The sequence below is a fragment of the Rhinoraja longicauda genome, chromosome 3, assembly GCF_053455715.1.
Source record: "Rhinoraja longicauda isolate Sanriku21f chromosome 3, sRhiLon1.1, whole genome shotgun sequence".
NCBI lineage: Eukaryota > Metazoa > Chordata > Chondrichthyes > Rajiformes > Arhynchobatidae > Rhinoraja > Rhinoraja longicauda.
Genome location: NC_135955.1, coordinates 41,248,745 through 41,275,629, shown reverse-complemented (window position 1 = coordinate 41,275,629; position 26,885 = coordinate 41,248,745). Strand labels below are relative to the sequence as shown.

Below are 26,885 nucleotides of genomic sequence, written 5' to 3'. Positions count from 1 at the left end.
GCGGCTCGGCCGCGGGGCCTAACATCGCCCGGCGCGGCTCGGCCGCGGGACTTTTCATCGCTGGTGCGGCTCGGCCGCTGGACTTAACATCGCCCGGTGCGGCTTGGCCGCGGGGCTTAGCTGCGCACGGCTCGGCCGCGGGGCCTTCCATCGCCCGGCTCGGCCGCGAGACGTTTCAGTGCCCTTCTCTCTCGGCCGCGGGGACTTCCATCCCCTTGCGGGGACTGTGCGGGTCGGTCGGGGACGAGCTGTCTGTCCGTGGGCGTGGGGAAGAGAGTGGAAGTTTTTTTGCCTCCATCACAGTGAGGGGGTGTTTGGAGTCACTGTGATGGACGTTTGTGTTGGGGTCATGTGTCTTGTGTTCTTTTTTTTTTTGTGTGACTGCTATGTAGTTTCGTTCGGTACCTTGGTACCGAATGACAAATAAAGCTCTGTTGACTGTTGTTGACTGTTGAATGTGTTTTATATTTTTATCTGAATGCACATGGGTCTTGTAAAGAGCCTCTGCCTATTTTTTTAACCATTATTCCCTCATGTCCATGTGGTTGGCTCTTTATTGACCTAGGAAGAACTGCAATCTTATCAACCACTATCTGTGCATAATATTTCTTAGGCTACCACAGATGAACAGTAAATAATGATCTTACCAGTGAAGCCTATACCCAAGAAAAAATACATTTCCTACTTCTAGTGTCTAACCTTCAACTTGTATTTTTGAAAGTGTTATGTTTACTTGGTTAATTTCTCTCAAAGGTGGTGACCTTACTTAAAAAAACAATCATATTCTTATATTCTACCATCATGCAATCAATCCCATCCTAAAATTTCTGCCCTCTGCAAATTCTGTGCATCTTAACATAATTTTCCATTTTCATGTTATACATGAATATTTCCTCTCACTAAGAATCCTACCCTTTTAATTATTATGTGTTGATTTCATTGCTATTTTATTCTCATACCACAGTTTTATACCAACAGTACCTGCAGTTGTCACAGACAGGAAGATCAAAGCGACTGCTCAGAAAGGAATCCATGAACTCTTTACCACATTCTTCACATAATAAATAATCAAATTCCATGAAAGGTCCTGTGAAGATAGATGCACGTTTTAAGCAAGGGACTGAAATGGCAACCTCAGCAATAAACGGCACTGAAAAAATGTCATCAGGTGCAAACATGAGCATTTGGCTGCAATTTACAACAATACCACATTGTACACAGTATTGCTGGCTGAATGAAAGGTTAAAAATCTTGTGGGTTGCTGTACAGTACTGTTGTAAATTCTGCACGCTTGCCAATGCCATTCTTCAGATATATATTTTTAATTTTGTGTCAAAAATTCCAAAATAGTATCCAAACAAGTATGTGATTTTTTTCATAGCTCTATAACCAACAAGCAATGCAGAAGGTTGTTGACAGTAGAGTAGTTGATAGTGTGTACATGCATATTCAACATGCTCATGACAAAGTACTTTTAGTCATACTGATGCCATAGTGGGATGAAAGGATCAGTGTGGATATTAAAACAAACAAGAAACTAATTAGAAAGCAGTGTGAATGGTTATTTTGCAAACTGAACTGGAATGATATAATTGTGTTGGACCAATGATCATTTTAATATACCCAATGTCTGGGTCAATAACATGCATTTTCAAAGCTTGCTAATGACATGAAACTTGAAATGCAATAAGCCATTAAAATAAACACAGACTGTGCAATAAGGAGTAAAGTTCAGATAATGTTTTAACACAGGTGTGTAGTCAATCAGTTTGTTAGCAAAGATAAGAGGAAGTAATGTAAATTAACAGGTTATATTATAAAAGGGATGTGTGCACACAAATCCTTGAAGGTGGCAGAAGGGTTTTAGAAATGTTATACAGGATTTTTTCTGTTTCTTTTTAAACAAAGCATATAATACAAAAGCATAGAATCTATTCCAAACAAACTGAGTGTTGAGGTCAGTTGAGCAGCAAGCTTTAAGAAGACCCATTGGGTCCAAACCTCTCCTGCATTGGTGCAGCACCCTCTCCCCTCCCCCATCCTCCTCGCTCCCCTCCCCTTCCCCCGACCCCCCTCCCCCATCCCTGCCCTCCCCCATCCCTGCCCCCCCCCCCCCGCCCGCCCTCCCTCCCTCAGCCCAACCGTGGAGCCATTGCCGGGCGGGAAGTGCCCCCGTAGCCGGGCAAGGGGGGCAGGGAAAAAGCAGTGACCTCGGCCCCGTTTCTCCTGTGGGCCTCTCCTGCGGAGCTGAATCGTCTCCTGCAGCTCGGCTGCAATCTGTGGCGGGGAACGGTGGCGAGGCCATGGAGCCGTTGCCGGGCGGGCAGTGTCTCCCAGGGCCATGGATGCGCAAGGGTGGACAGGGAGAAGGCACTGACCTCAGCCCCATTTCTCGTGCGGGCCGGGTGTGAAGCCGAAGCCTCTCCTGCTGCTTGATCGGTGGGGACGGCCATATTGCTAGACGCTCTGCCGCACGCTGCACCATGGGAGGGTCAGGCGCGGGGCACGCCGGGACGGGTGCTGGTCCTCCCGCTGGTTCTCCGGGGGGGGGGGGGGGGGGGGGGGGAGCGCATTTCTTAAAGTTTATACGGTAATTTGATTTTAAAGAGTAACAAAAGTGGGTTTATTCCATCCATGGGGGAATGGTGGGCCTAAAATTGTCGCGCTTTCGTATACCGTTTTGGCTGTGTCAAGCCCCAAACTATTTTCATGAACAAACAAACAGAGTTTTAGTAATATACTAGCACAAGTGTGCCTGTTGGGCCCGTCCTCGTAGGGTTTCCATTGTAACCGGGAGGGGAGTGGGGGGGAGGGAAGGGAGGGAGGTGTGGAGGGGGGAGGGGAGGGGGGGATGGGAGGGGGGAAGGGGGGGAGAGGGGAGGGAGCGGGGTAGGGGGGAGGGGGAGGGAGGGGGAGGGGAGGGGGAAGGGGAGGCAGAGGGGAGGGAGGGGGGAAGGAGGGGGACCTCCCCTTTTCCCAGTACCCCTCTTTCCCCGTTGGGCCCGTCCTCGTAGGGTTTCCATTGGAACCGGGAGGAGGGGAGGGAGGGAAGTGGGAGGGAGGGAGGAGGGGAGGGGGAGGGGAGAGGGGGGAGGGAGGGGGACCTCCCCTTTTCCCAGTACCCCTCTTTCCCCATTGGGCCCGTCCTTGTAGGGTTTCCATTGTAACCGGGAGGGGAGTGGGGGGAAGGGAAGGGAGGAGGGAGGTGTGGATGGGGGATGGGACGGAGGGGGGAGGGGAGGGGGGAAGGGGGGAGGGAGAGGGGGGGAGGGGGCAGGGAGGGGGACCACCCGTTTTCCCAGTACCCCTCTTTCCCCGTTGGGCCCGTCCTCGCAGGGTTTCCATTGTAACCGGGAGGCGGGGAGGGAGGGGGGAGGGAGGGAGGTGTGGAGGGAGGAGGGGAGGGAAGGGGGTGGAGGGGAGGGAAGGGGGGGGGAGGGGGGAAGGGGGGAGGTGGAGGGAGGGGGGAGGGAGTGGGGAAGGGGGGAGGGAGGGGGACCTCCCCTTTTCCCAGTACCCCTCTTTCCCCATTGGGCCCGTCCCCGAGAGGTGAGGGAGGTGGGGAGGGATGGGGAGGGAGTTGGGGAGGAGGGGGGGAGGGAGTGGGGATGGAGGTGGGAAGGAGTGGGGAGGAAGGGGTTGAGGGGGGAAGGGGAACTCCCCTTTCTTTTTTCGAAACACTTGCCCCGGTGGCCCACGAGCATAGGGGCCCCATGCTGATCTGTGTATGTTAAGTGACTTGCAATAAAAAACACAACTTTAAAAAACAATCAGCTGCTTTTCGCAACAATGTAGAACCCATCTCACACAAGCATTGTGACGTCACAAGCTGAAGACCTTGAAAAAAAAGGTTAAAAAGAAAAAGATGTAAATTTGTAAAGAGTAGACACCCAATAGCAGCTGCTTGTCCATTGTGACATCACACGCTGAAGGGGGGGGGGAGGGGGGTCAGCTCGAGCTCATCTCACAGGGGCATTGGACATCACAAGCTGAAGACTAAATCCGCACCGCAGCGCCCCCCTGAAAAGGGGGGGGGGGGCAGCGCTTTAAAAACTCTGTAACTTAAAAAACATGCGACTAAATCAAATGGAAAATATCACGGCCGGTCGTTTGGGAGGTTGGCGATTAAGACGGTGCGAAAACCGTCGCGCTACGGTTCACCGTTTTGCCGCAATCGCTGTTACGCGCGAACATATCAAATATTCAGGTCAAACCCAAAAAATATATATAAACAAGATCTGAGTTTTAATAGTATACTAGCACGAGTGTGCCCGTTGGGCCCGTCCTCGTAGGGTTTCCATTGTAACCGGGAGGGGAGTGGTGGGGAGGGAAGGGGGAGGGAGGGAGGAGGGAGGTGTGGAGGGGGGGAGGGGGAAGGGGGAGGGGGGAAGGGGGGGGAGGGAGAGGGGAGGGAGGGGGGGAGGGAGGGGGGAGGGGGAGGGGGGAGGGGAGGGGAGAGGGGAGCGAGGGGGGTAGGGGGGGAGGGAGGAGGACCTCCCCTTTTCCCAGTACCCCTCTTTCCCCGTTGGGCCCGTCCTCGTAGGGTTTCCATTGTAACCGGGAGGAGGGGAGGGAGGGAAGGGAGGAATGGAGGGAGGAGGGGAGGGGGAGGGGAGGGGGGGAGGGGGAGAGAGGGGGACCTCCCCTTTTCCCAGTACCCCTCTTTCCCCGTTGGGACCGTCCTCGTAGCGTTTCCATTGTAACCGGGAGGGGAGTGGGGGGGGGAGGGAAGGGAGGAGGGAGGTGTGGAGGGGGAGGTAGGGGGAGGGAGGGGGAGGGGGGAAGGGGGGGAAGGAGGGGGTAGGGGGGAGGGGGAGGGAGGGGGAAGGGGGGAGGGAGGGGGACCACCCGTTTTCCCAGTACCCCTCTTTCCCCGTTGGGCCCGTCCTCGTAGGGTTTCCATTGTAACCGGGAGGCGGGGAGGGAGGGAGGAGGGAGGTAGGGAGGAGGGGAGGGAAGGGGGGAGGGGAGAAGGGGGGAGGGGAGAAGGGGGGGAGGGGAGAAGGGGGGGAGGTGGTGGGAGGGGGGAGGGGGACCTCCCCTTTTCCCAGTATCCCTCTTTCCCCGTTGGGCCCGTCCTCGTAGGGTTTCTATTGTAACCGGGAGGGTAGTGGGGGGGAGGGAAGGGGGAGGGAGGGAGGTGTGGAGGGGGGAGGGGAGGGGTAGGGAGGAAGGGGGGGACCTTCCCTTTTCCCAGTACCCCTCTTTCCCCGTTGGGCCCGTCCTTGTAGGGTTTCCATTGTAACCGGGAGGAGGGGAGGGAGGGAAGGGGGAGGGATGGAGGAGGGAGGTGTGGAGGGAGGAGGGGAGGGGGAGGGGAGGGGTGGGGGAGTGGGGAAGTGTAAAGAGACGTCCTTTGCACACAGAGTCTTTTACTGGATATTGTTTATTAATTTCACTACACACATGTTGTGCCCTAGCTGTCCGTGGTCATCACTGGAACTAGAGAGCGAGCTGGAGGTGGGGAAGCTACAATTATACAAGAGACAATGGGGAGTGGTTAGTAGTGGTGAGGTCACTATGTTAAAGGAACATGCACTGATCTACATCCTTCCTCTTGGAAACAAAAGTGACCACGGCTCATGCGCTAGGCTCAAACTACAAGCAGGGAGCAGATAGAATGCAGCACAACACAGACTACTCGTACACACCGTACCGGACAGGCGGCCTGACCACTCTCCCAGAGCGGGGTGCGCAACGCACCATCCCCTCCGGTCGAAGGAACAGCATGGACGGGTGCGGGTACAGAGGCTGGGGAACCAGGGGAAGGAGGAGGACTGGGAAGCGATACACGCGCAGGCGAGGGAGGGGAAGGGGGCTGGGGCGACTGCGGATGTACCGGAGCAGGAGGCACATCAGGCACCGGGGACTGGACGGGAGGTGAATACGGGACCGCGGGAGGCGGTGCAGGCTCGTTTACCAGCATCAGGTGCTGGCGGGTACGACGATACACGGTGCCCTCGTAGTTGACCAGGTACGACCGTGGAGAGTCAGCATTGCCGACGACCACGGCCAGCCGGTGGTGACCGGAGGTGGACTCCATCCGGACAACCTGGCCAGCGAACAGAGGTGGAAGGGGACGGGACGATTTGTCAAAGGAGCGCTTCTGAATGAGCTGCTTTTCAGTGAAGCGCTCCCTGACAGCGGCAGGGCTCCGAGCCGTGGGTTGCAGGGATTGCTGGGAGACGGGGATAGGGGGTCTAGTGGTGCGGGACATGAGGCGCTGGGCAGGGGAACCGAGCGCGGGGTCCCGGGAGATGTTGCGGAGGTTGAGGAGGGCAAGGTACAAGTCCGAATTGTCAAGCCGGCAACGTTCCATCAGTTCCTTAGCGCTGCGGACAGCGCGCTCTGCAAGTCCATTGCTTTGCGGGTACTCGGGGCTGCTGGTGATGTGGCGAAAGTTCCACCGGGTGGCGAAAGCAGCAAACTCCGCGCTGGTAAACTGGCTGCCGTTGTCGGACTGGAGGGATGCCGGGGAACCAAAGGTAGAGAAGTGGCGGCGAAGCTTCCCGATGACGGCAGCAGACGTGAGGGACGGCAGCAGGTCCACCTCGAACCAGCTGGAGTAGGAGTCCACCAGGACCAGGTAGTGTTTGCCACGCCACTCGAAAATATCAGCGGCAACAGCCATCCACGGCAACTCGGGAGCCGGCTGCTGCAGGAGAGGCTGGCGCTGCTGATGAGGTAATAGGCTGTTGCAGGCAGCGCAGGCGGAGACCCTGTCCCGGATGTCCTTGACCATGCCAGGCCAGTAAAACTGTGCTTGGGCCTGGGATAACGTGGCCTCCACCCCTGGGTGTCCGTTGTGGGCAGTCTGGAAGTAGTGATCTCGCAGCGCAGCCGGCACCACAACCTTGTGACCCTTCACCACCACGCCCGCGTGCAGCACCAGTTCATCCCGAACCAGGAAGTAGGGCACGGCACCAGCCGGCAGGGAAGACCGTCGTTCAGGCCAGCCACGGCGGATGACGCCCTCAAGCTGTTGAAGGTTCGGATCAGCGGCAGTGTGTGTGACCAGTGACTGCATCTGCCAAGATGGAACGATGTTGACGTTCAACACCATCAGGTCAGCCGATTCGTACGGATGGCGGGAAGTGGAAGGTAGTGGGGCACGGGACAAAGTGTCTGCCACGAACATCTCCTTGCCTTTGCGGTACACGATTTTGAATGTGAAACGCTGCAGCTGCAGCATCATTCGCTGCAAGCGGGACGAGGCTGCGTGGATGGGCTTGTTTAAAATAGAGACCAGCGGCTGGTGGTCAGTTTCGATGGTGAAAGTTTTTCCAAGAACGTAGTCTCTGAATTTGGAGCACGCGAACACCACGGCAAGGAGCTCCTTTTCTATCTGGGCGTAGCGCTGTTCAGCAGGGGTCATTGTGCGAGAGGCATAGGAGACGGGCAGTTGTCGGTCGTCGTAGAGCTGCAAGCAGGCAGCACCAAGGCCGAACCGAGATGCATCGCAGGTGAGGACGATTGGCCTGTTCAGGTCGAAGAACTGCAAAGTGGGGGTCCGTGCGAGTCTGGACCTCAGGGCCACGAAGGCCGATTGGTGGTGCGGGAGCCAGACCCAGGCATTGTCCTTCTTGGTCAGCTCCCTCAGGGGGGCACTCAGTTCGCTGAGGTCGGGTATGAACTTACCCAAGTAGTTGACCATGCCCAGGAAGCGCTGCAGGCCGGGCACGTCAGTGGGAGCGGGCATTTTGGTGATCGCCGCCGTCTTCTCGGGGTCTGGCTTCAGGCCCCCCGCCGTGAAAACGTGGCCGACGTAGGTGACTTCCTCAACGCGGAACCGACACTTCCTTCGATTAAGCTTGAGGTTGATCTCACGAGCCTTGTCCAGGACTTGGCGGAGGTGTCGGTCATGCTCAGCGACGTCCCTCCCGTACACCAGGATGTCATCCACAATGATGGCGCACGGCAACCCAGCAAACAGCTGCTCCATCGTACGCTGAAAAACCTCGCTTGCCGAGTTGATCCCAAAAGGCATGCGGAGGAAACGGAACCTGCCGATCGGTGTGCTGAAGGTGGTCAGGAAGGAGGAACGTGCATCCAGCGGGATCTGCCAAAAGGAGCTCTTGGCATCCAGGACCGAGAAAACTGTGGCTGGACCGACCTGTGCCGCGACGTCCTCCACCGTCCGCATGGGGTAGTGCGGGCGTTTAATAGCCAGGTTCAGGTCCTTGGGGTTGATGCAGATCCTGATCTCGCTCGCGTCCTTTTTGGCAGCGACCACCATGGTGGAGACCCACTGGGTGGGGGCACTCACCTCCTTGAGGATGCCCATGTCCACCATGCCACGTAGTGTGGACTCCACGCGGCCCTTCATGGCAAAAGACACACGGTGGGCCGGTCTGACCACTGGGTCGACCCCCGGGTCCACAACGATCTTGTAGGCACAGGGCAGCTTCCCCAGGACGTCATCAAATCGGTCAGGGTACTCGATCAGGGGGTCCATGGGGGCCTGCACCAGGTGGATGTCGCGGTGGAATGAGACCAAACCAAAGTCCTGGCATGCACGGGCGCCCAGCAGGGTGACGTTGTCGGATGCTAGCAGGAGGAACGTGAGGGGCCGAGAGGTCTCCAGAACAGTACAGATAACCGTTGCCTTTCCCACGGCAATCAGAACACCTCCCCCATAGGCATGGAGGCGGGAGTTGTCAGGAGTAACCCTCTCCCCCGAGCTTATCTGCTCGAAGAGGCCCACAGACATAACATTTGCAAAAGCCCCAGTATCGACCTTGGCAGGGAAGGAGTGTCCATTGACTGTAACATGCACGGATGGATCCGTTATCAATGCAGGTGCACCCAAAAGCGAAAACAGCATAGAGTCTCCATGGGAGGAAGTCGTATCTGAGCCATGGAGTTCCTCATGTTGGTACCGGGAACCGGTTGCGCTATCATCGGTCGCAAGGTTGTTTAGACTCCTTCTAGGAGCAGGGACAGGTCTCCCACGAGAACGACAAGCTGCAGAAAAATGGTTCTGCCTCCCGCAGGAATTACAAGTTTTGCCCTGCGCTGGGCAAACGTTATACCTGTGTGACGAGAAGTTGCAGTTTGGGCATCTGCGAGGGGTGACCATAGTGGGCGCGGAGGGGGTGACCCTGGTCTGCGGGTCATTCAATCGCCGGCGGCCGGTGAAATTTATGTCCTGGGGCGCCGGCCGAGATACTGAGCCAACAGCAGAGGCCATGCGTGCGGCATGTATGGCGTCCGTTAGCGACAGGTCAGGCTTCATCAGGAGCTCATCCCGCAGCTTAGAGTTTAGGAGACCGTTGACCAGGACGTCCCTGATCATCTCGTCGGGTGTAATCGTTTGAAGGCGGCACCGCCGAGCCATATGTCTTAAGGATGCAATGAAGGCGTCAACGTGCTCCCCTGGAGTCTGACGCCGCGAGAAAAAGTTGAAACGTTCGATAATGTTATTGGTGGGTATATCGCACAGGGCAGTGAACTTAGCCATGAGACATACCGGGTCGTTGCGGTCCTCCGGAGGGACGAATTCGAACGACGCATAGCGTTCCATTGCCTCCGGACCAGCCAGGTTGAGGAGCAGGTGAGCTTTTATCGCAGCAGTTGCATCAGGATGGGCAATCGCTATATAGTGCTCGTAGTCCCGCTGGAAGACAGTCCAGCGGTGCACTATGTCCTCATCAAAAACAAGCGTGTCCGGACGACGACACGAGGGAGCCATGGCAAAGTGGAAGGATGGGACACAACTGGGACGAACAAATGCTAAAAATAAAAACCCGATAAACAGGAGACGCAAGTCTACCGCTCTGACACCATGTAAAGAGACGTCCTTTGCACACAGAGTCTTTTACTGGATATTGTTTATTAATTTCACTAAACACATGTTGTGCCCTAGCTGTCCGTGGTCATCACTGGAACTAGAGAGCGAGCTGGAGGTGGGGAAGCTACAATTATACAAGAGACAATGGGGAGTGGTTAGTAGTGGTGAGGTCACTATGTTAAAGGAACATGCACTGATCTACAGGAAGGGGGGAGGGAGAGGGGATGGAGGGGGGTATGGGGGGGAGGGGGAGGGATGGGGGAGGGGAGGGGGAAGGGGGGAGGGGAGGGGGAAGGGGGGAGGGAGGGGGACCTCCCCTTTTCCCAGTACCCCTCTTTCCCCGTTGGGCCCGTCCTCGTATGGTTTCCATTGTAACCGGGAGGCGGGGAGGGAGGGGGGAGGGAGGGAAGAGGGGAGGGGAGGGGAGGGGGGAAGGGGTGGGAGGGGAGGGGGGAAGGGGGGAAGGGGGGAGGTGGAGGGAGGGGGGGAAGGAGGGAGCGGGACCTCCCCTTTTCCCAGTACCCCTCTTTCCCCGTTGGGCCCGTCCCCGAGGGGTGAGGGAGGTGGGGAGTGATGGTGAGGGAGTTGGGGAGGAGGGGGGGAGGGAGTGGGGATGGAGGTAGGAAGGAGTGGGGAGGAAGGGGTTGAGGGGGGAAGGGGGACCTCCCCTTTGTTTTTTCGAAACACTTGCCCCGGTGGCCCACGAGCATAGGGGCCCCATGCTGATCTGTGTATGTTAAGTGACTTGCAATAAAAAACACAACTTTAAAAAACAATCAGCTGCTTTTCGCAACAATGTAGAACCCATCTCACACAAGCATTGTGACGTCACAAGCTGAAGACCTTGAAAAAAAAGGTTAAAAATAAAAAGATGTAAATTTGTAAAGAGTAGACACCCAATAGCAGCTGCTTGTCCATTATGACATCACACGCTAAAGGGGGGGGGGAGGGGGGTCAGCTCGAGCTCATCTCACAGGGGCATTGTGACATCACAAGCTGAAGACCTTCAATAAATCCGCACCACAGCGCCCCCTATAAATTAGGGGGGGGGGGGGAGCGCTTTAAAACCTCTGTAACTTAAAAAACATGCGACCGAATTAAATAAAAAACAATTTTGCAGCAGATAACCGCGTGGTGATTAAGGTGGTGCAAAAATCGTGGCGCTACGGTTCACCGTTTTGACGAAATCAGAGAAACCGTTGTTACGCGCATACCAGGTCAAACCCCCCAAAAAAATATACACAAGAAGTGAGTTTTAATAGTATATAGACTAGCACAAGTGTGCCCGTTGGGCCCGTCCACGTAGGGTTTCCATTGTAACCGGGAGGGGAGTGGGGGGTAGGGAAGGGGGAGGGAGAGAGGAGGTGAGGGAGGGGGGAGGGGGAGGGGAGGGTGAGGGTAGGGAGGGGGTAGGGGGAGGGAGGGAGGGGAGGGGGGAGGGAGAGGGTAGGGAGGGGGGTGGGGGGGAGGGGGAGGAAGGGGGGAAGGGGAGGGAGGGGGGAAGGGGGAGGGAGGGGGAAGGGGGGAGGGAGGGGGACCTCCCCTTTTCCCAGTACCCCTCTTTCCCCGTTGGGCCCGTCCTCGTAGGGTTTCCATTGTAACCGGGAGGCGGGGAGGGAGGGGGGAGGGAGGGAGGAGGGAGGTGTGGATGGAGGAGGGGAGGGGGGAGGGGAGGGGGAAGGGGAGGGAAGAAGGGGGGGAGGGGGGAAGGGGGTGGAGGGAGGGGGAGGGAGGGGGACCTCCCCTTTCCCCAGTACCCCTCTTTCCCCGTTGGGCCCGTCCCCGTAGGGTTTCCATTGTAACCGGAAGGGGGGGAGGGAGGGTGGAAGGAGGGGGGAGGGGGAGAGGGATGGAAGGGTGGAGGGAGGGGGCTAGGGATGGAGGGAAGGTGGGGAGTTAGGGGGGGAGGGGAGTTAGGGGGGAGGGGTGAGGGAGGTGGGGACGGAGGGGGGAGGGAGTTGGGGAAGAGGGGGGGAAGGAGTGGGGATGGAGGTGGGAAGGAGGGGGGAGGAAGGGGTTGAGGGGGGAAGGGGGACCTCCCCTTTTCCCAGTACCCCTCTTTCCCCCACCACCAAGCCCCCTCCGCAACGACCCCTGTTGTCCCCCTCCCCAGTCCCCATTCTCAGACCCCCCCCCATTCTTTCTCTCCCCCAGACACACTCTGTGCTTTTTTCGAAACACTTGCCCCGGTGGCCCACGAGCATAGAGGCCCCATGCTGAACTGTGTATGTTAAGTGACTTGCAATAACAAAAAACACTACTTTAAAACAATCAGTGCTTTTTTGGCAACATTCCCGGTGACTAAGTGCTTCTCATGGCGATCTTTTTATTGCTTTTTGAAACAATGTAGCACCCATCTCACACAAGCATTGTGATGTCACAACCTTAAGACTTTTTAAAAAAAGGTCAGAAATAAAACGGGACCACCCGTTTTCCCAGTACCCCTCTTTCCCCGTTGGGCCCGTCCTCGTAGGGTTTCCATTGTAACCGGGAGGCGGAGAGGGAGGGGGGAGGGAGGGAGGAGGGGAGGGGGGTGGAGGGGGGAGGGGAGGGGGATGGGGTGGGAGGGGGGAAGGGGGGGAGGGGAAGGGGGAGGTGGAGGGAGGGAGGGGGAAGGGGGGAGGGATGGGGACCTCCCCTTTTCCCAGTACCCCTCTTTCCCCATTGGGCCCGTCCCCGAGGAGTGAGGGAGGTGGGGAGGGATGGGGAGGGAGGAGGGGGGGAGGGAGTGGGGATGGAGGTGGAATGGAGTGGGGAGGAAGGGGTGGAGGGGGGAAGGGGGACCTCCCCTTTCTTTTTTCGAAACACTTGCCCCGGTGGCCCACGAGCATAGGGGCCCCATGCTGACCTGTGTATGTTAAGTGACTTGCAATAAAAAACACAACTTTAAAAAACAATCAGTTGCTTTTCGCAACAATGTAGCCCATCTCACCCAAGCATTGTGACGTCACAAGCTGAAGACCTTGAAATAAAAATAAAAAGATGTAAATTTGTAAAGAGTAGACACCCAATAGCAGCTGCTTGTCCATTGTGACATCACACGCTGAAGGGGGGGGGGAGGGGGGTCAGCTCGAGCTCATCTCACAGGGGCATTGTGACATCACAAGCTGAAGACTAAATCCGCACCGCAGCGCCCCCCTGAAAAGGGGGGGGGGCAGCGCTTTAAAACCTCTGTAACTTAAAAAACATGCGACTAAATCAAATGAAAATATCACGGCCGGTCGTTTGGGAGGTTGGCGATTAAGGCTGTGCGAAAACCGTCACGCTACTGTTCACCGTTTTGCCGCAATCGCTGATACGAACAAATAAATATATCAAATAATTCAGGTCAAACCCAAAAAATATATATATACAAGATCTGAGTTTTAGTAGTATACTAGCACAAGTGTGCCCGTTGGGCCCGTCCTCGTAGGGTTTCCATTGTAGCCGGGAGGGGAGTGGGGGGGGGGAAGGGGGAGGGTTGGGGGGAGGGAAGGGGGGAGGGAGAGGGTAGGGAGGGGGGTGGGGGGGAGGGGGAGGAAGGGGGGAAGGGGGAGGGAAGGGGGAAGGGGGAGGGAGGGGGAAGGAGTGGGGAAGGGGGGAGGGAGGGGGACCTCCCCTTTTCCCAGTACCCCTCTTTCCCCGTTGGGCCCGTCCTCGTAGGGTTTCCATTGTAACCGGGAGGCGGGGAGGGAGGGGGGAGGGAGGGAGGAGGGAGGTGTGGATGGAGGAGGGGAGGGGGGAGGGGAGGGGGAAGGGGAGGGAAGAAGGGGGGGAGGGGGGAAGGGGGTGGAGGGAGGGGGAGGGAGGGGGACCTCCCCTTTCCCCAGTACCCCTCTTTCCCCGTTGGGCCCGTCCCCGTAGGGTTTCCATTGTAACCGGAAGGGGGGGAGGGAGGGTGGAAGGAGGGGGAGAGGGATGGAAGGGTGGAGGGAGGGGGCTAGGGATGGAGGGAAGGTGGGGAGTTAGGGGGGGAGGGGAGTTAGGGGGGAGGGGTGAGGGAGGTGGGGACGGAGGGGGGAGGGAGTTGGGGAAGAGGGGGGGAAGGAGTGGGGATGGAGGTGGGAAGGAGGGGGGAGGAAGGGGTTGAGGGGGGAAGGGGGACCTCCCCTTTTCCCAGTACCCCTCTTTCCCCCACCACCAAGCCCCCCTCCGCAACGACCCCTGTTGTCCCCCTCCCCAGTCCCCATTCTCAGACCCCCCCCCCATTCTTTCTCTCCCCCAGACACACTCTGTGCTTTTTTCGAAACACTTGCCCCGGTGGCCCACGAGCATAGGGGCCCCATGCTGAACTGTGTATGTTAAGTGACTTGCAATAACAAAAAACACTACTTTAAAACAATTAGTGCTTTTTTGGCAACATTCCCGGTGACTAAGTGCTTCTCATGGCGATCTTTTTATTGCTTTTTGAAACAATGTAGCACCCATCTCACACAAGCATTGTGATGTCACAACCTGAAGACTTTTTAAAAAAAGGTCAGAAATAAAACGGACCACCCGTTTTCCCAGTACCCCTCTTTCCCCGTTGGGCCCGTCCTCGTAGGGTTTCCATTGTAACCGGGAGGCGGAGAGGGAGGGGGGAGGGAGGGAGGAGGGGAGGGGGGTGGAGGGGGGAGGGGAGGGGGATGGGGTGGGAGGGGGGAAGGGGGGGAGGGGAAGGGGGGAGGTGGAGGGAGGGAGGGGGAAGGGGGGAGGGAGGGGGACCTCCCCTTTTCCCAGTACCCCTCTTTCCCCATTGGGCCCGTCCCCGAGGGGTGAGGGAGGTGGGGAGGGATGGGGAGGGAGGAGGGGGGGAGGGAGTGGGGATGGAGGTGGAATGGAGTGGGGAGGAAGGGGTGGAGGGGGGAAGGGGGACCTCCCCTTTCTTTTTTCGAAACACTTGCCCCGGTGGCCCACGAGCATAGGGGCCCCATGCTGACCTGTGTATGTTAAGTGACTTGCAATAAAAAACACAACTTTAAAAAACAATCAGTTGCTTTTCGCAACAATGTAGCCCATCTCACCCAAGCATTGTGACGTCACAAGCTGAAGACCTTGAAATAAAAATAAAAAGATGTAAATTTGTAAAGAGTAGACACCCAATAGCAGCTGCTTGTCCATTGTGACATCACACGCTGAAGGGGGGGGAGGGGGGTCAGCTCGAGCTCATCTCACAGGGGCATTGTGACATCACAAGCTGAAGACTAAATCCGCACCGCAGCGCCCCCCTGAAAAGGCGGGGGGGGGGCAGCGCTTTAAAACCTCTGTAACTTAAAAAACATGCGACTAAATCAAATGAAAATATCACGGCCGGTCGTTTGGGAGGTTGGCGATTAAGGCTGTGCGAAAACCGTCACGCTACTGTTCACCGTTTTGCCGCAATCGCTGATACGAACAAATAAATATATCAAATAATTCAGGTCAAACCCAAAAAATATATATATACAAGATCTGAGTTTTAGTAGTATACTAGCACAAGTGTGCCCGTTGGGCCCGTCCTCGTAGGGTTTCCATTGTAGCCGGGAGGGGAGTGGGGGGGGGGAAGGGGGAGGGTTGGGGGGAGGGAAGGGGGGAGGGAAGAGGGGAGGGGGGGGGAGGGAAGAGGGGAGGGGGAGGGAGGGGGGCAGGGGGGAGGGAGGGGGGAGAGAGAGGGGGAGGGGAGGAGAGGGGGGGAGGGGAGGAGAGGGGGGAGGGAGAGGGGAGGGAGGGGGTAGGGGGGAGGGGGAGGGAGGGGAGGGGGGAGGGAAGGGGGGGAGGGAGGAGGACCTCCCCTTTTCCCAGTACCCCTCTTTCCCCGTTGTGCCCGTCCTCGTAGGGTTTCCATTGTAACCGGGAGGCGGGGAGGGAGGGAGGGAGGAGTGGAGGGAGGAGGGGGAGGGAGGGGGGAGGGGAGGGGGAGGGGAGGGGGGAAAGGGGGAGGGAGAGGGGATAGGGGTGGAGGGGGGAGGGGAGGGGGGATGGGGGGAGGGAGGGGGACCTCCCCTTTTCCCAGTACCCCTCTTTCCCTGTTGGGCCCTTCCTCGTAGGGTTTCCATTGTAATCGGGAGGGGAGTGGGGGGGAGGGAAGGGAGGAGGGAGGTGTGGAGGGGGGAGGGGAGGGGGAGGACGGGGGGAGGGGGCGAAGGGGGGAGGGATAGGGGAGGGAGGGGGTAGGGGGGAGGGGGAAATGGGGGAGGGAGGGGGACCACCTGTTTTCCCAGTACCCCTCTATCCCCGTTGGGCCCGTCCTCGTAGGGTTTCCATTGTAACCGGGAGGCGGGGAGGGAGGGAGGTGTGGAGGGAGGAGGGGAGGGAAAGGGGGGGAGGGGAGGAGGGGGAGGGAGGGGGTTAGGGAGGGGGGGAGGATGGGGCAAACTCCCCTTTTCCCAGTACCCCTCTTTCCCCGTTGGGCCCGTCTTCGTAGGGTTTCCATTGTAACCGGGAGGGGAGTGGGGGGGGGTAAGGGGAGGGGAGGGAGGTGTGGAGGGGGAGGGGAGGGAAGGGAGGGAGAGCGGTAGGGGAGAGGGAGGGATGGAGGGGACGGGGGGAGTTAGGGGTGAGGGAGGGGAGGAGTTTTAGGAGGGAGTGGGGATGGAGGTGGGAAGGAGGGGGGAGGAATGGGTTGAGGGGGGAAGGGTGACCTCCCCTTTTCCCAATACCCCTCTTTCCCCCCCATCACCAAGCCCCCTCCGCAACGACCCCTGTTGTCCCCCTCCCCAGTCCCCATTCTCAGACCCTCCCCATTCTCTCTCCCCCAGACACACTCTCAGTGTCTTTTCACAAAATTTCCGGTCACTAAGCTTACGGTCTTAAGCTCAGGGGTGACCGAGCCTTAGCGGTTGCAGCTCCTAGACTGTGGAACAGCATCCCTCTCCCCATCAGAACTGCCCCCTCCATCCACTCCTTTAAGTCCATGCTCAAAACCTATTTCTACTCCCTAGCGTTTGAGGCTCATTGAGGAGGTGCTGTGAACTGTTTGTGTGCCACTGTATGCTACATTTTTTTCCTTAGTACCTAATCAGATGTACAGCACTTTTGTCAACGTGCGCTATACAAATAAAATTGACTTGACTTGACCAAGTGCTTCTCACAGCGATCTGTATTTGGGGGGAGGGAGAGGGGAAGGGGGAGGAAGGGGGACCTCCCCTTTTCCCAGTACCCCTCTTTCCCCGTTGGGCCTGTCCTCGTAGGGTTTCCATTGTAACCGGGAGGAGGGGAGGGAGGGAGGAGGGAGGTGTGGAGGGAGGGAGGAGGGGAGGGGAGGGGGAAGGAGGGAGGGGGACCTCCCCTTTTCCCAGTACCCCTCTTTCCCCGTTGGGCCCATCCTCGTAGGGTTTCCATTGTAACCGGGAGGAGGGGAGGGAGGGAGGTGTGGAGGGAGGAGGGGAGGTGGAGGGGGGGAGGTGGAGGGAGGGGAGGGGGGAAGAGGGGAGGGGGGGAAGGAGGGAGAGGGGAGGGGGACCTCCCCTTTTCCCAGTAGCCCTCTTTCCCCGTTGGGCCCGTCTTCGTAGGGTTTCCATTGTAACCGGGAGGGGAGTGGGGGGGGGGGGGGTAAGGGGAGGGAGGGAGGTGTGGAGGGGGAGGGGAGGGAAGGGAGGGAGAGGGGTAGGGGAGAGGGAGAGGGGAGAGGGAGAGATGGAGGGGACGGGGGGAGTTAGGGGTGAGGGAGTTGGGGAGGGAGGGGGAGGAGTTTTAGGAGGGAGTGGGGATGGAGGTGGGAAGGAGGGGGGAGGAAGGGGTTGAGGGGGGAAGGGGGACCTCCCTTTTCCCAGTACCCCTCTTTCCCCCCACCAACAAGCCCCCTCCGCAACGATCTCTCTCCCCCAGACACACTTTCCGGTCACTAAGCTTCCGGTCTTAAGCTCAGGGGTGACCGAGCTTTTGCGGTTGCAGCTCCTAGACTGTGGAACAGCATCCCTCTCCCCATCAGAATTGCCCCCTTCATCCACTCCTTTAAGTCCAGGCTCAAAACCTATTTCTATTCCCTAGCGTTTCCGGTCTTAAGCTCAGGGGTGACCGAGCTTTTGCGGTTGCAGCTCCTAGACTGTGGAACAGCATCCCTCTCCCCATCAGAATTGCCCCCTCCATCCACTCCTTTAAGTCCAGGCTCAAAACCTATTTCTATTCCCTAGCGTTTGAGGCTCATTGAGGAGGTGCTGTGAACTGTTTGCATGCCATTGTATGTTTCTTTTCTTTTTTTTCCTTAGTACCTAATCAGATGTACAGCACTTTGGTCAACGTGGGTTGTTTTTAAATGTGCTATACAAATAAAATTGACTTGACTTGACTTGACCAAGTGCTTCTCACGGCGATCTGTATTCGCAACAATGTATCACCCATCTCACAGGGGCATTGTGACATCATAATCTGAAGACCTTCAATAAATCCGCACCACAGCGCCCCCTATAATTTAGGGGGGGGGGGGGGAGAGCGCTTTAAAACCTCTGTAACTTAAAAAACATGCGACCGAATTAAATAAAAAACAATTTTGCAGCAGATAACCGCGTGGTGATTAAGGCGGTGCAAAAATCGTGGCGCTACGGTTCACCGTTTTGACGAAATCAGAGAAACCGCTGTTACGCGCATATATATATATATATAACACAAGATCTGAGTTTTAGTAGTATACTAGACAAAGTGGGCCCGTTGGGCCCATTCCCCACACCCCCATTCTCTCGTCCCCCATCCCCACTCTTACTCTCCCCACACTCTCCCCTTTGGCCCGTCCATTGTATCCGGGAGGGGGTGAGGGAGTGAAGGGGGGAAGGGAGGGAGAGGGAGGTTTGGGGGAGGGAGGTGTGGAGTGATCGAGGGGGAGGGAGTGGTGGAGGGAGGGATGTGTTGAGGATGGAGGGTGGAGGGAGGGGGGGAGGGTGATGAGAGATGGGGTGGTATTTGTGGAGGGAGGGGGGAGGGAGAGTGGGGGGAGGGAGGGATGGGGGAGAGGGGAGGGATACCTTTTCCCAGTACCCCTCTTTCCCCCACCACCAATTCCCCTCCGCACTACCCCTGTTGTCCCATTCCCCATTCTCAGCCCCCCCCCCCCCCCCATTTTCTCTCCCCCAGACACACTCTTAGCATCAGTTAAAGGGCCGGGGGGGGGGGGGGGTGCGGGTGATCGGATCAGTGAAAAGTCCGGTGGGGGGGGGGGCTTCGGGAGATCGCATCAATCAAAGGCCCGGGGGGGGGGGGGGGGGGATAGCGGGGAGATGTTCTCCCGGGTGTGGGAGAGAGGAGAGAAGCAAGAGGAGAGAGGAGAGGTGAGCCGGTGATCGCGGGCTGGCGCCGCTAACGGCGTCCATTGTTTTGGTGCGAGTGAGGAGATGCCGCGCATGCGTGCTGAGTACAGAGTGAGGAGATTCCGCGCATGCGTACTGAGCACTGCCGCACCGCAGCGCCCCCCTTCTGTCAAAACTTCGATAAATGAGGGGGGGCAGCACTTTTAAACCTCTGTAACTTAAACAATATGCGTCCGAATTAAATAAAAATATCATTTTCCAGCAGCGAACCGCGTGCTGATTAAGGCGGTACAAAAATCGTGGCGCTACGGTTCACCGTTTTGCCGGAATTGCTGTATTCAGCCGACATCAGTGGAATATATATATATACATACAAGATCTGAGTTTTAATAGTATATAGATAGATAGATAGATAGATAGATAGATAGATAGATAGATAGATAGATAGATAGATAGATAGATAGATAGATAGATAGATAGATAGATAGATAGATAGATAGATAGATAGATAGATAGATAGATAGATAGATAGATAGATAGATAGATAGATAGATAGATAGATAGATAGATAGATAGATAGATAGATAGATAGATAGATGTTCAAGCTTTAAGGTGCAAAGTTAATCTACGAGGCTGGTACATGAATGAAAGCTTTGTTTTCAGATGACTCTGCAATTGTGGACTGCATCAGTGAGGGGAGGGAAGCTGAATACAGAGGTATAATCAACAACTTTGTTGAGTAGTATAGGCTGAATCACCTGCAGTTCAACACCGACAAGACTAAGGAGTTAATGGTGGTTTTAGGAGGAGGAACATCCCTGCCCCCTGTCTCCATCAATGATGTGAATGTGCATTTTTACCAGGGAGTACAAATACCTTGGAGTGTACCTGGACGGTAAACTGGACTGGTCCAGGAACGCCGAGGCCCTGTATAAGAAGGGACAGAGCAGGCGGTACTTTTTGAGAAGGCTCCGCTCCTTCAACACCTACAGTAAGATGCTGCAGATGTTCTACCAATCAATGGTAGCCAGTGCCATCTTCTTCGCTGCCGTGTGCTGGGGAGCAAGGCGAAGGCCGCGGACGCCAACAGGATGAACAAACTCATCAGGAAGGCTGGCTCTGACCTGGGGGCAGAGTTGGATTCATGGGAGATGGTCTTCCATCCCTTCGATGGTGGGGAGGTCAGTGGCAGAATACTACTCCCCAAGTCAGTGTGGATTTCCTCTGTCTCGAGGCATAATGCACATGTTCTTCACATGTGTTAACCCTCGAAAGATTCAGGGGAAAGCCTTTCTGACCTCACAAAACCATTTGTCGTTGTCAATGGAGAGGGACTACACAGAATCCTTCTCAAGTTTGCTTGACCACAGAAATTCATATATCTTTTACATCTGGTGTATGATGCCATAAAAACCATGAAGTTAACCAATCCAGAATAGACTTAGTCTTGGTGCATAATAATGCCAAGCAAGACTATGACATCACACCAAACACATTTCAATCTTTTTCGCTTTAATGCCACATCTTGCCTCCAACGTTTCCCGCATGATCAACATAATATACGGACAAATGGGAAAAGTCCAGACAGTCAATACTTATGTATGCTCACATTCAGAGGACAAGCTCAAAGTCCTCACTCAAGTCATTCAATGAAGGTGGTAAGAAAATGGGCCGTAAACTCAACATTTGCAAAGCAAGGACCCTATAGCAACAGCAACAGCTGCAAGACTGACAGGAAAAGTCTACAAAAAGACTTGAAAAATATGGACTATTTTCTCTATCTCAGGAGTCACCTACCAACCAAGGCAGATAGTGATGATGGGATTCATCATTGCCTTCAGTGCACTAGCATAGCAATAGGCCCAATGAAGAGGAATGTTCAAAGATATAAAAAACAAACACTGGCACAAAACTCAAAGAATGGAAAAAACACATCAGTTCTCAAATTCCCCACTCATCTGTCACATCAAGCACATCTTCCTCCCACAAAGGACAGAGCTGGCATATCCCACGCACGCCTCAACAGCCACCCAGCATCCCAAGGAAATTAAATAGAAGCAAGCCATTGAGGAATAATTGCTCCTACACAGAGATTTTAGTTTAGTGGTACAGTGCAAAAGGAGGCCCTTCGGCACACCGAGTCCACACGGTCCAGCGATCCCCACATTATAGCACTAGCCTACACACCCAAGGGACAATTTGCAATTGAAGCCAATTAATAATTGTGTATACCTCATGCAAGTCTGAGATTTATGTTATATTTTATGTAACGTTTGAAATAACTAATCTCTAGTGACATTTTAGAATATTGAACACAAATATACCTGGTTGATGTATGACTTTATTAACTTCTTGTATCACATCCTCCTCCTCTTCCAGAAAGAATCCTCCTCCTGTATCTACTACTTTGTGTGCAGGCTTTGCAATATTGTTACCTGTCAGTGAGAAAGATAAATGTAACATCCTCTCAGATAAAACATTATACTGCATGCTATCATGAGTAATACCTGCTTTCTAATGCAGATCATGCAATTCCTGAATAGCAAAAACATTCTCATTTTGGTCTCCATTCTGGATTATGAGCATGGAGCATTTAAAATAGTCTTGTCCAGACAAGAGACTTCAAAATAAAGTTTACAACTTCTAGGGAAAGATACGTGGGCGGCACGGTAGCGCAGCGGTAGAGTTGCTGCTTTACAGCGAATGCAGCGCCGGAGACTCAGGTTCGATCCTGACTACGGGTGCTGTACTGTAAGGAGTTTGTACGTTCTCCCCGTGACCTGCGTGGGATTTCTCCGAGATCTTCGGTTTCCTCCCACACTCCAAAGACGTACAGGTATGTAGGTTAATTGGCTGGGTAAATGTAAAAATTGGCCCTAGTGGGTGTAGGATGGTGTTAATGTACGGGGATCACTGGGCGGCACGGACTTGGTGGGACGAAAAGGCCTGTTTCCGGCTGTATATATATGATATGATACACAGTAAAAATCTAAATCTGGTTTGCTTGGGATCAACGCAGTGCCAGATGGGAAGATTTTCAGACTATTAGATTTTATCCAAATGAGTACTCCAAAAAATATTTTATTCACTTGTATTGGGTGTTACCTAGGAATATGATCAATTTTCCAGTAAACCTAGTTGGTTTCAAGGGAGTGGGAAAAAAACTGCAGATGCTGGTTAAAATCGAAGGTGGACACAAATTGCTGGAGTAACTCAGCGGGTCAGGCAGCATCTCGGGAGAGAAGGAATGGGTGACGTTTCAGGTCGAGACCCTTCTTCAGAGTTTCAAGGGAGCATGGAAATGGGGCCCCAATGAGTTTCAAGAGACCTTCGGAAATAGGACCAGACATGGTTCAAGCAGTGTTGGAATCAGGGCTAAAGGGAGCCTGTGAATCGGCACCCAGTGATGCAAATCAGAACTTCTACAATCAGACATTGGAGTACTCACTTGTACCAACGGGAGTGTAAGGCCTGCTTGCCAATCTGGCTTGCCTCAGAAGCAGTGCTCTTTGCCGGTTTCGCTCAATTTTAGCCAACAGCTTTGGAGGCAAGTGCCTTTTTTGGTCTGGCTTTGCCTCTCCTTCTCCATCTGCTGATGCTGAAGGTGATTCATCTTTTTCAACCAAATCCATGCTTGGATGATGATAACCTTACTTTACCGCTTGATATGGTATCCAGCTGAAAAATAATATTTTGGGACAAAGACAATAAATGATTGCAAAATCATACATATATGGCAAGGGCAGAGTTTGCAACAAAGGTGCTTTGTAATGCTGTTTGTGACAAGTTCTGACAGGTCTTGCCTCAGCAGTGGTTCATTACCTCTCATGGATCTTCCAGTCATTTGCAGATGACTCTTGCAGAACTGCAGACTGTATTCCCAAGTACCATTGAAGTAACTGGTGGTGCTCTTCTGCTGGACCATTTACCTGATCATCCCTTATAGGGTCCCACCCAGTCATTCTTTGCACTATCCCTATTAACTAACAGCGGAAGGCAATGTGAATTCTTTGATTCATTTCCCAAAACCCTAATCACATTTTGCATCACTCGAGTGGTGAAATGCATGCCTTGGTCTAATTCTAGACCCATTGGGTAAAAAACCCGTTCTAATAGTACTTTTGCTGTTATCTTGGCACTGTTGATTTGGGTTGAGAAACTTCCATCCATTTGCTAAAGGTGCCCATGATTACTGGCACATATTTCTGCCTTCCTTTTCATGGTGATGGTGGCCCAGTGTAGTTATTCACAGCTCAAATGTACCTCAGGGTTATTCTGTGCACGTTGCACAATTGTTTACATACTAAACACATCATCAGCAGCCCTTGAGCATATTACCTCTCCATTGTACTTTCAATACCTTGATCTCCCTGCGAGTCATCGTATTGAAAGACATTCTCATTCAGATTTTTCTCTGGTACCACATAACAACCTTCACAAAACACCATCCATTCTTTAATTTCCAACTTGCTTTCCCGTGGTTGTTATTCCTTGGATTCCTTACTTGGATAAATTTCAACTCTTTTTCATCTCTTTGGCCCTCCTCCAAGTCCTCAACCTTAGTTTGCATCACTCGCACTGTACTCCTGACCCCACATTGCAGTTTCTCAAACGTCGAGGCCTCTTCCTCACTAATGTCTCCTCTTTTGTTTTTTCTGTGACTTTTTTAAATGTGCCTTAACCTTTATCACTCAATATCTCGTCTTCTGCTTCCTTGAATTTATTTAATTTTAACAAAAGATGCTGAAGGTAAGGTTCTCACCTCTTCTGTCATAAAGGAACAAACTCCGTCAGGCTGCTACATCCATACTTACTGTCTGAATATACACTGATCAGCCAAAACAATTTAACCACTGACAGATGAAGTGAATAACATCTTGTTACAATGGCACCTGTCAAGGTGTGGGATATATAAGGCAGCAAGTGAACAGTCAGTTCTTGAAGTTGATGTGTTGGATGCAGGAGAAATGGGCAGGAGCAAAGACGCCCGTAGTCAGGATCGAACCTGAGTCTCCGGCGCTGCATTCGCTGTAAGGCAGCAACTCTACCGCTGCGCCACCGTGCCGCCCATGATGAACAAGTATTTATCACCAAGCATATTCTTTTCACTCAAATATTGTCACCCGAATAATCTTAGTCTCCACCCTTTCACAGATATTCCCTCTGGTCTCTCCACTCATTCCCCCTACCACCACTTAGAATGAGTTTGCTTTCTCATTTGTCCTGTTCTGACCAAAACTATTATCTGATTCTCTCTCCACAGATGTCACCTAACCAGCAGAGCATCTCCAGCATTTTCTGGTTTTATAAAAGAGTAACAGTGACTGATGCCACAGGTAAACTCTCCTGAAGGCCATTTGGCCCATCAAATAAATACCAGCTCGAAGAGCAATTCAGCTTGTCCCTATCTCCTGTCCTCTCCTCATACACCACCAATTTCGTTCCTTTAAATATTTTAATTTGAAATTTCCTTCTCAACCCCCCCCCCCCCATCAATTCTAGCATAACCTCAGATCTGACCAGAGAACTTCCTTTTATCTTGTTACTTTGCTTCCTATTGAATAACAATTTTGAAGACCAAAGTGCCAATTATAACGCAACCTAATGACTTAATGCCAAATGTAATAAATAACATTTTAAATCAGAGAGGGGTAGAGGCGAATTGGACAAAGCAGCGGCAAACAGGAAGATGCAGCAGCTAGTGAGAGGGGAAGGTGCCCCATAGCAGGGCATTCTGTTGGTGGCGCAGCCTGAAGAATGCGGCCAGGGGTTACAACGTGAGCCTCAACTGCCCCGGCGAAGAAAGGTTCGTTGGTACACTTTGCGAGATGGGATGACGAAATCTGTTACAAATTGGTCCACTGACTGTCACATTGTTTTATGTTGTCTCACTTTCTCATCAATTCCCTGCACACTTGGGGCAATTTAGAGCAGACAATTAATCTACAACCCCGTACATCTTTGGAAAGTGGGGTCACCTAAACTCATATGGTCACAGGGAGAATGTACAAACCACACAAACAGCACTTAAAGTCAGGATCAAACCCACATCTCTGACGCTGCGAGGCAGCTGTAGCTCTACTAGCTATGCCACTGTGCTGCCCACTTCTAGAGAAACAAATACAAATTGTCAGAGGAACAGCAGGTAAATGCTGCTGAGAAAACACCCCTGGCTCAGGATATTTTCATCGTTCCCTCGCCTCGCAGGGGAGATACAGAGGCTGGAGTGGAGGGTGATACGCAGAGAGAGGCAGAGAAAACCAGATGGGAGACAGGATTGGAAAAGGGGAAGAAGCTCTGGTGGGCAGATGCAACCAGTTGGGGAAGGTAATTAGTCCAGGACGTTACAACAACGGGGGGGAACGGAGCTGACTTGCAACCGGAGCGCGGAATAATGGGTGGACGCGTTGGGCATCGCGGCGACCGGGCCGGGGTGCGAGGGACCGGCTGTGTGCGGGGAGCGGCCGCCGACGGGGGCGCAGAGTCCCAGTTCCGGTCCACCCGCCTCCCTCTCACCCGCGGCTCTGGCACCGGATCCGGAATCCCCGCCGCCGCCCCGAGGCGACGTCACCGACGGATCCCCGCCCCCCCCCCCCCCCCCGCAGGGAGGGGTCTGCGCAGGCGCGGCCGCTGGGGCCGGACCAAAGATACTAGAGGAGCAAGATAGACCACTCGACTCTAAAAACCGTAGTCGGGCATGGGTAAATTTCAGCGCCATTTTAGTAGGCAGATTCTGTGTGCTAGACTGGGCAGTGTTCATAACTCTCTGCGATATCTTCGTATATAAAATTATTTTTGTTCAACTTCTTGGATAAGTTGATAGTTGACATTTATAACTATTTCTTGAAGAGTTGCTGCTTCGTGATCTTTAAACTTTGGAGGTATTTATTCACAAAATGCTGGAGTAACTCAGCAGGTCAGGCAGCATCTCAGGAGAGAAGGAAGGGGGGGACGTTTCGTGTCGAGACCCTTCTTCAGTCACCCATTCCTTCTCTCCTGAGATGCTGCCTGACCTGCTGAGTTACTCCAGCATTTTGTGAATAAATACATTCGATTTGTACCAGCATCTGCAGTTATTTTCTTATACTACTCTTTAAACTTTGGATGTTACTGATTGAATATTTGCATTAGAGATCAACTCTGTATCTGGCCAATTGATCACATTCTTCTTTGCTTTCTCTGTTAATTTTAATTTCACCTCCACAAGCTGTATCTCGTTTTGTTTTATTTTAAAAAGTCATGGAAGCAGAGATTCGGTATTTGCAAACAATAGAACTCTACTGTATCCACAATATAATTGAAAAGACATTTAACTTAATACTTAGAGCCAAGAAAATTTGAATTGGTGAATTGATTAGTTAAAACCCTTGACAGCCACTAAAATGACCAATGCTGCCTGATGTGGTACAGAAGCATGAATCCATTTCAAATAGACACAGTGTTGGAGTAAATCACTGGGTCAGGCAGCATCGCTGGAGAAAAAGGATGGGTGATGTTTCAGGTTGGGACCCTTCTTCAGACAAGGGAGGGGGGAAGGTGAAGAGCTGGCATAAATCAGGACCTGATCTTTTCATTGGTTAGCTGATATGTGAAACGGTGCAACCCGGTATATCTCGCACACAAAATGATGTAAATCTTACCATGAATGACAGAAATAAAACATGTAATCCTTGTTTATGAAGTTCATTTTTGAATGTAAAATTGAAGGGGGTTGGTGCAATATACTGCTCACCCACAAATGTGTCGTTATGAGATATTCACATTTGAAAAATCCATAAATCACAAAAAAAAACAAGAAGATGCTTATGTTATTTGACCAACTTATCAGTTGAATTTAAATATGATTTTTTTTACAGGTTGTAGGGTAGTGGGTAAGGATCGTGTTAATGCATGTAACTCATTTTTCACAAAAGTGAGGG

The 26,885-nt window shown here is 53.6% G+C and overlaps 1 protein-coding gene across 3 annotated transcripts in view; it reads right to left on the bottom strand.

Moving 5' to 3' along the window:
* xpa (xeroderma pigmentosum, complementation group A) overlaps window positions 1-26,885 on the bottom strand; it is a 50,637-nt gene that overhangs the window by 7,509 nt on the left and 16,243 nt on the right. Inside the window, exons 1-4 of one of the 3 annotated variants that reach the window (XM_078396938.1) lie at window positions 25,483-25,532; window positions 22,415-22,644; window positions 21,291-21,401; window positions 982-1,087 (exon numbers count right to left, since the gene is read on the bottom strand). In XM_078396938.1, the coding sequence (XP_078253064.1) occupies window positions 982-1,087; window positions 21,291-21,401; window positions 22,415-22,598 (401 nt within the window). In that variant the 5' untranslated portion in view covers window positions 22,599-22,644; window positions 25,483-25,532. Of the gene's footprint in view, window positions 1-981; window positions 1,088-21,290; window positions 21,402-22,414; window positions 22,645-22,788; window positions 24,374-25,482; window positions 25,533-26,885 lie in introns of those variants that run through there. The other 2 variants (XM_078396937.1, XM_078396939.1) reach the window with 2 other exon arrangements.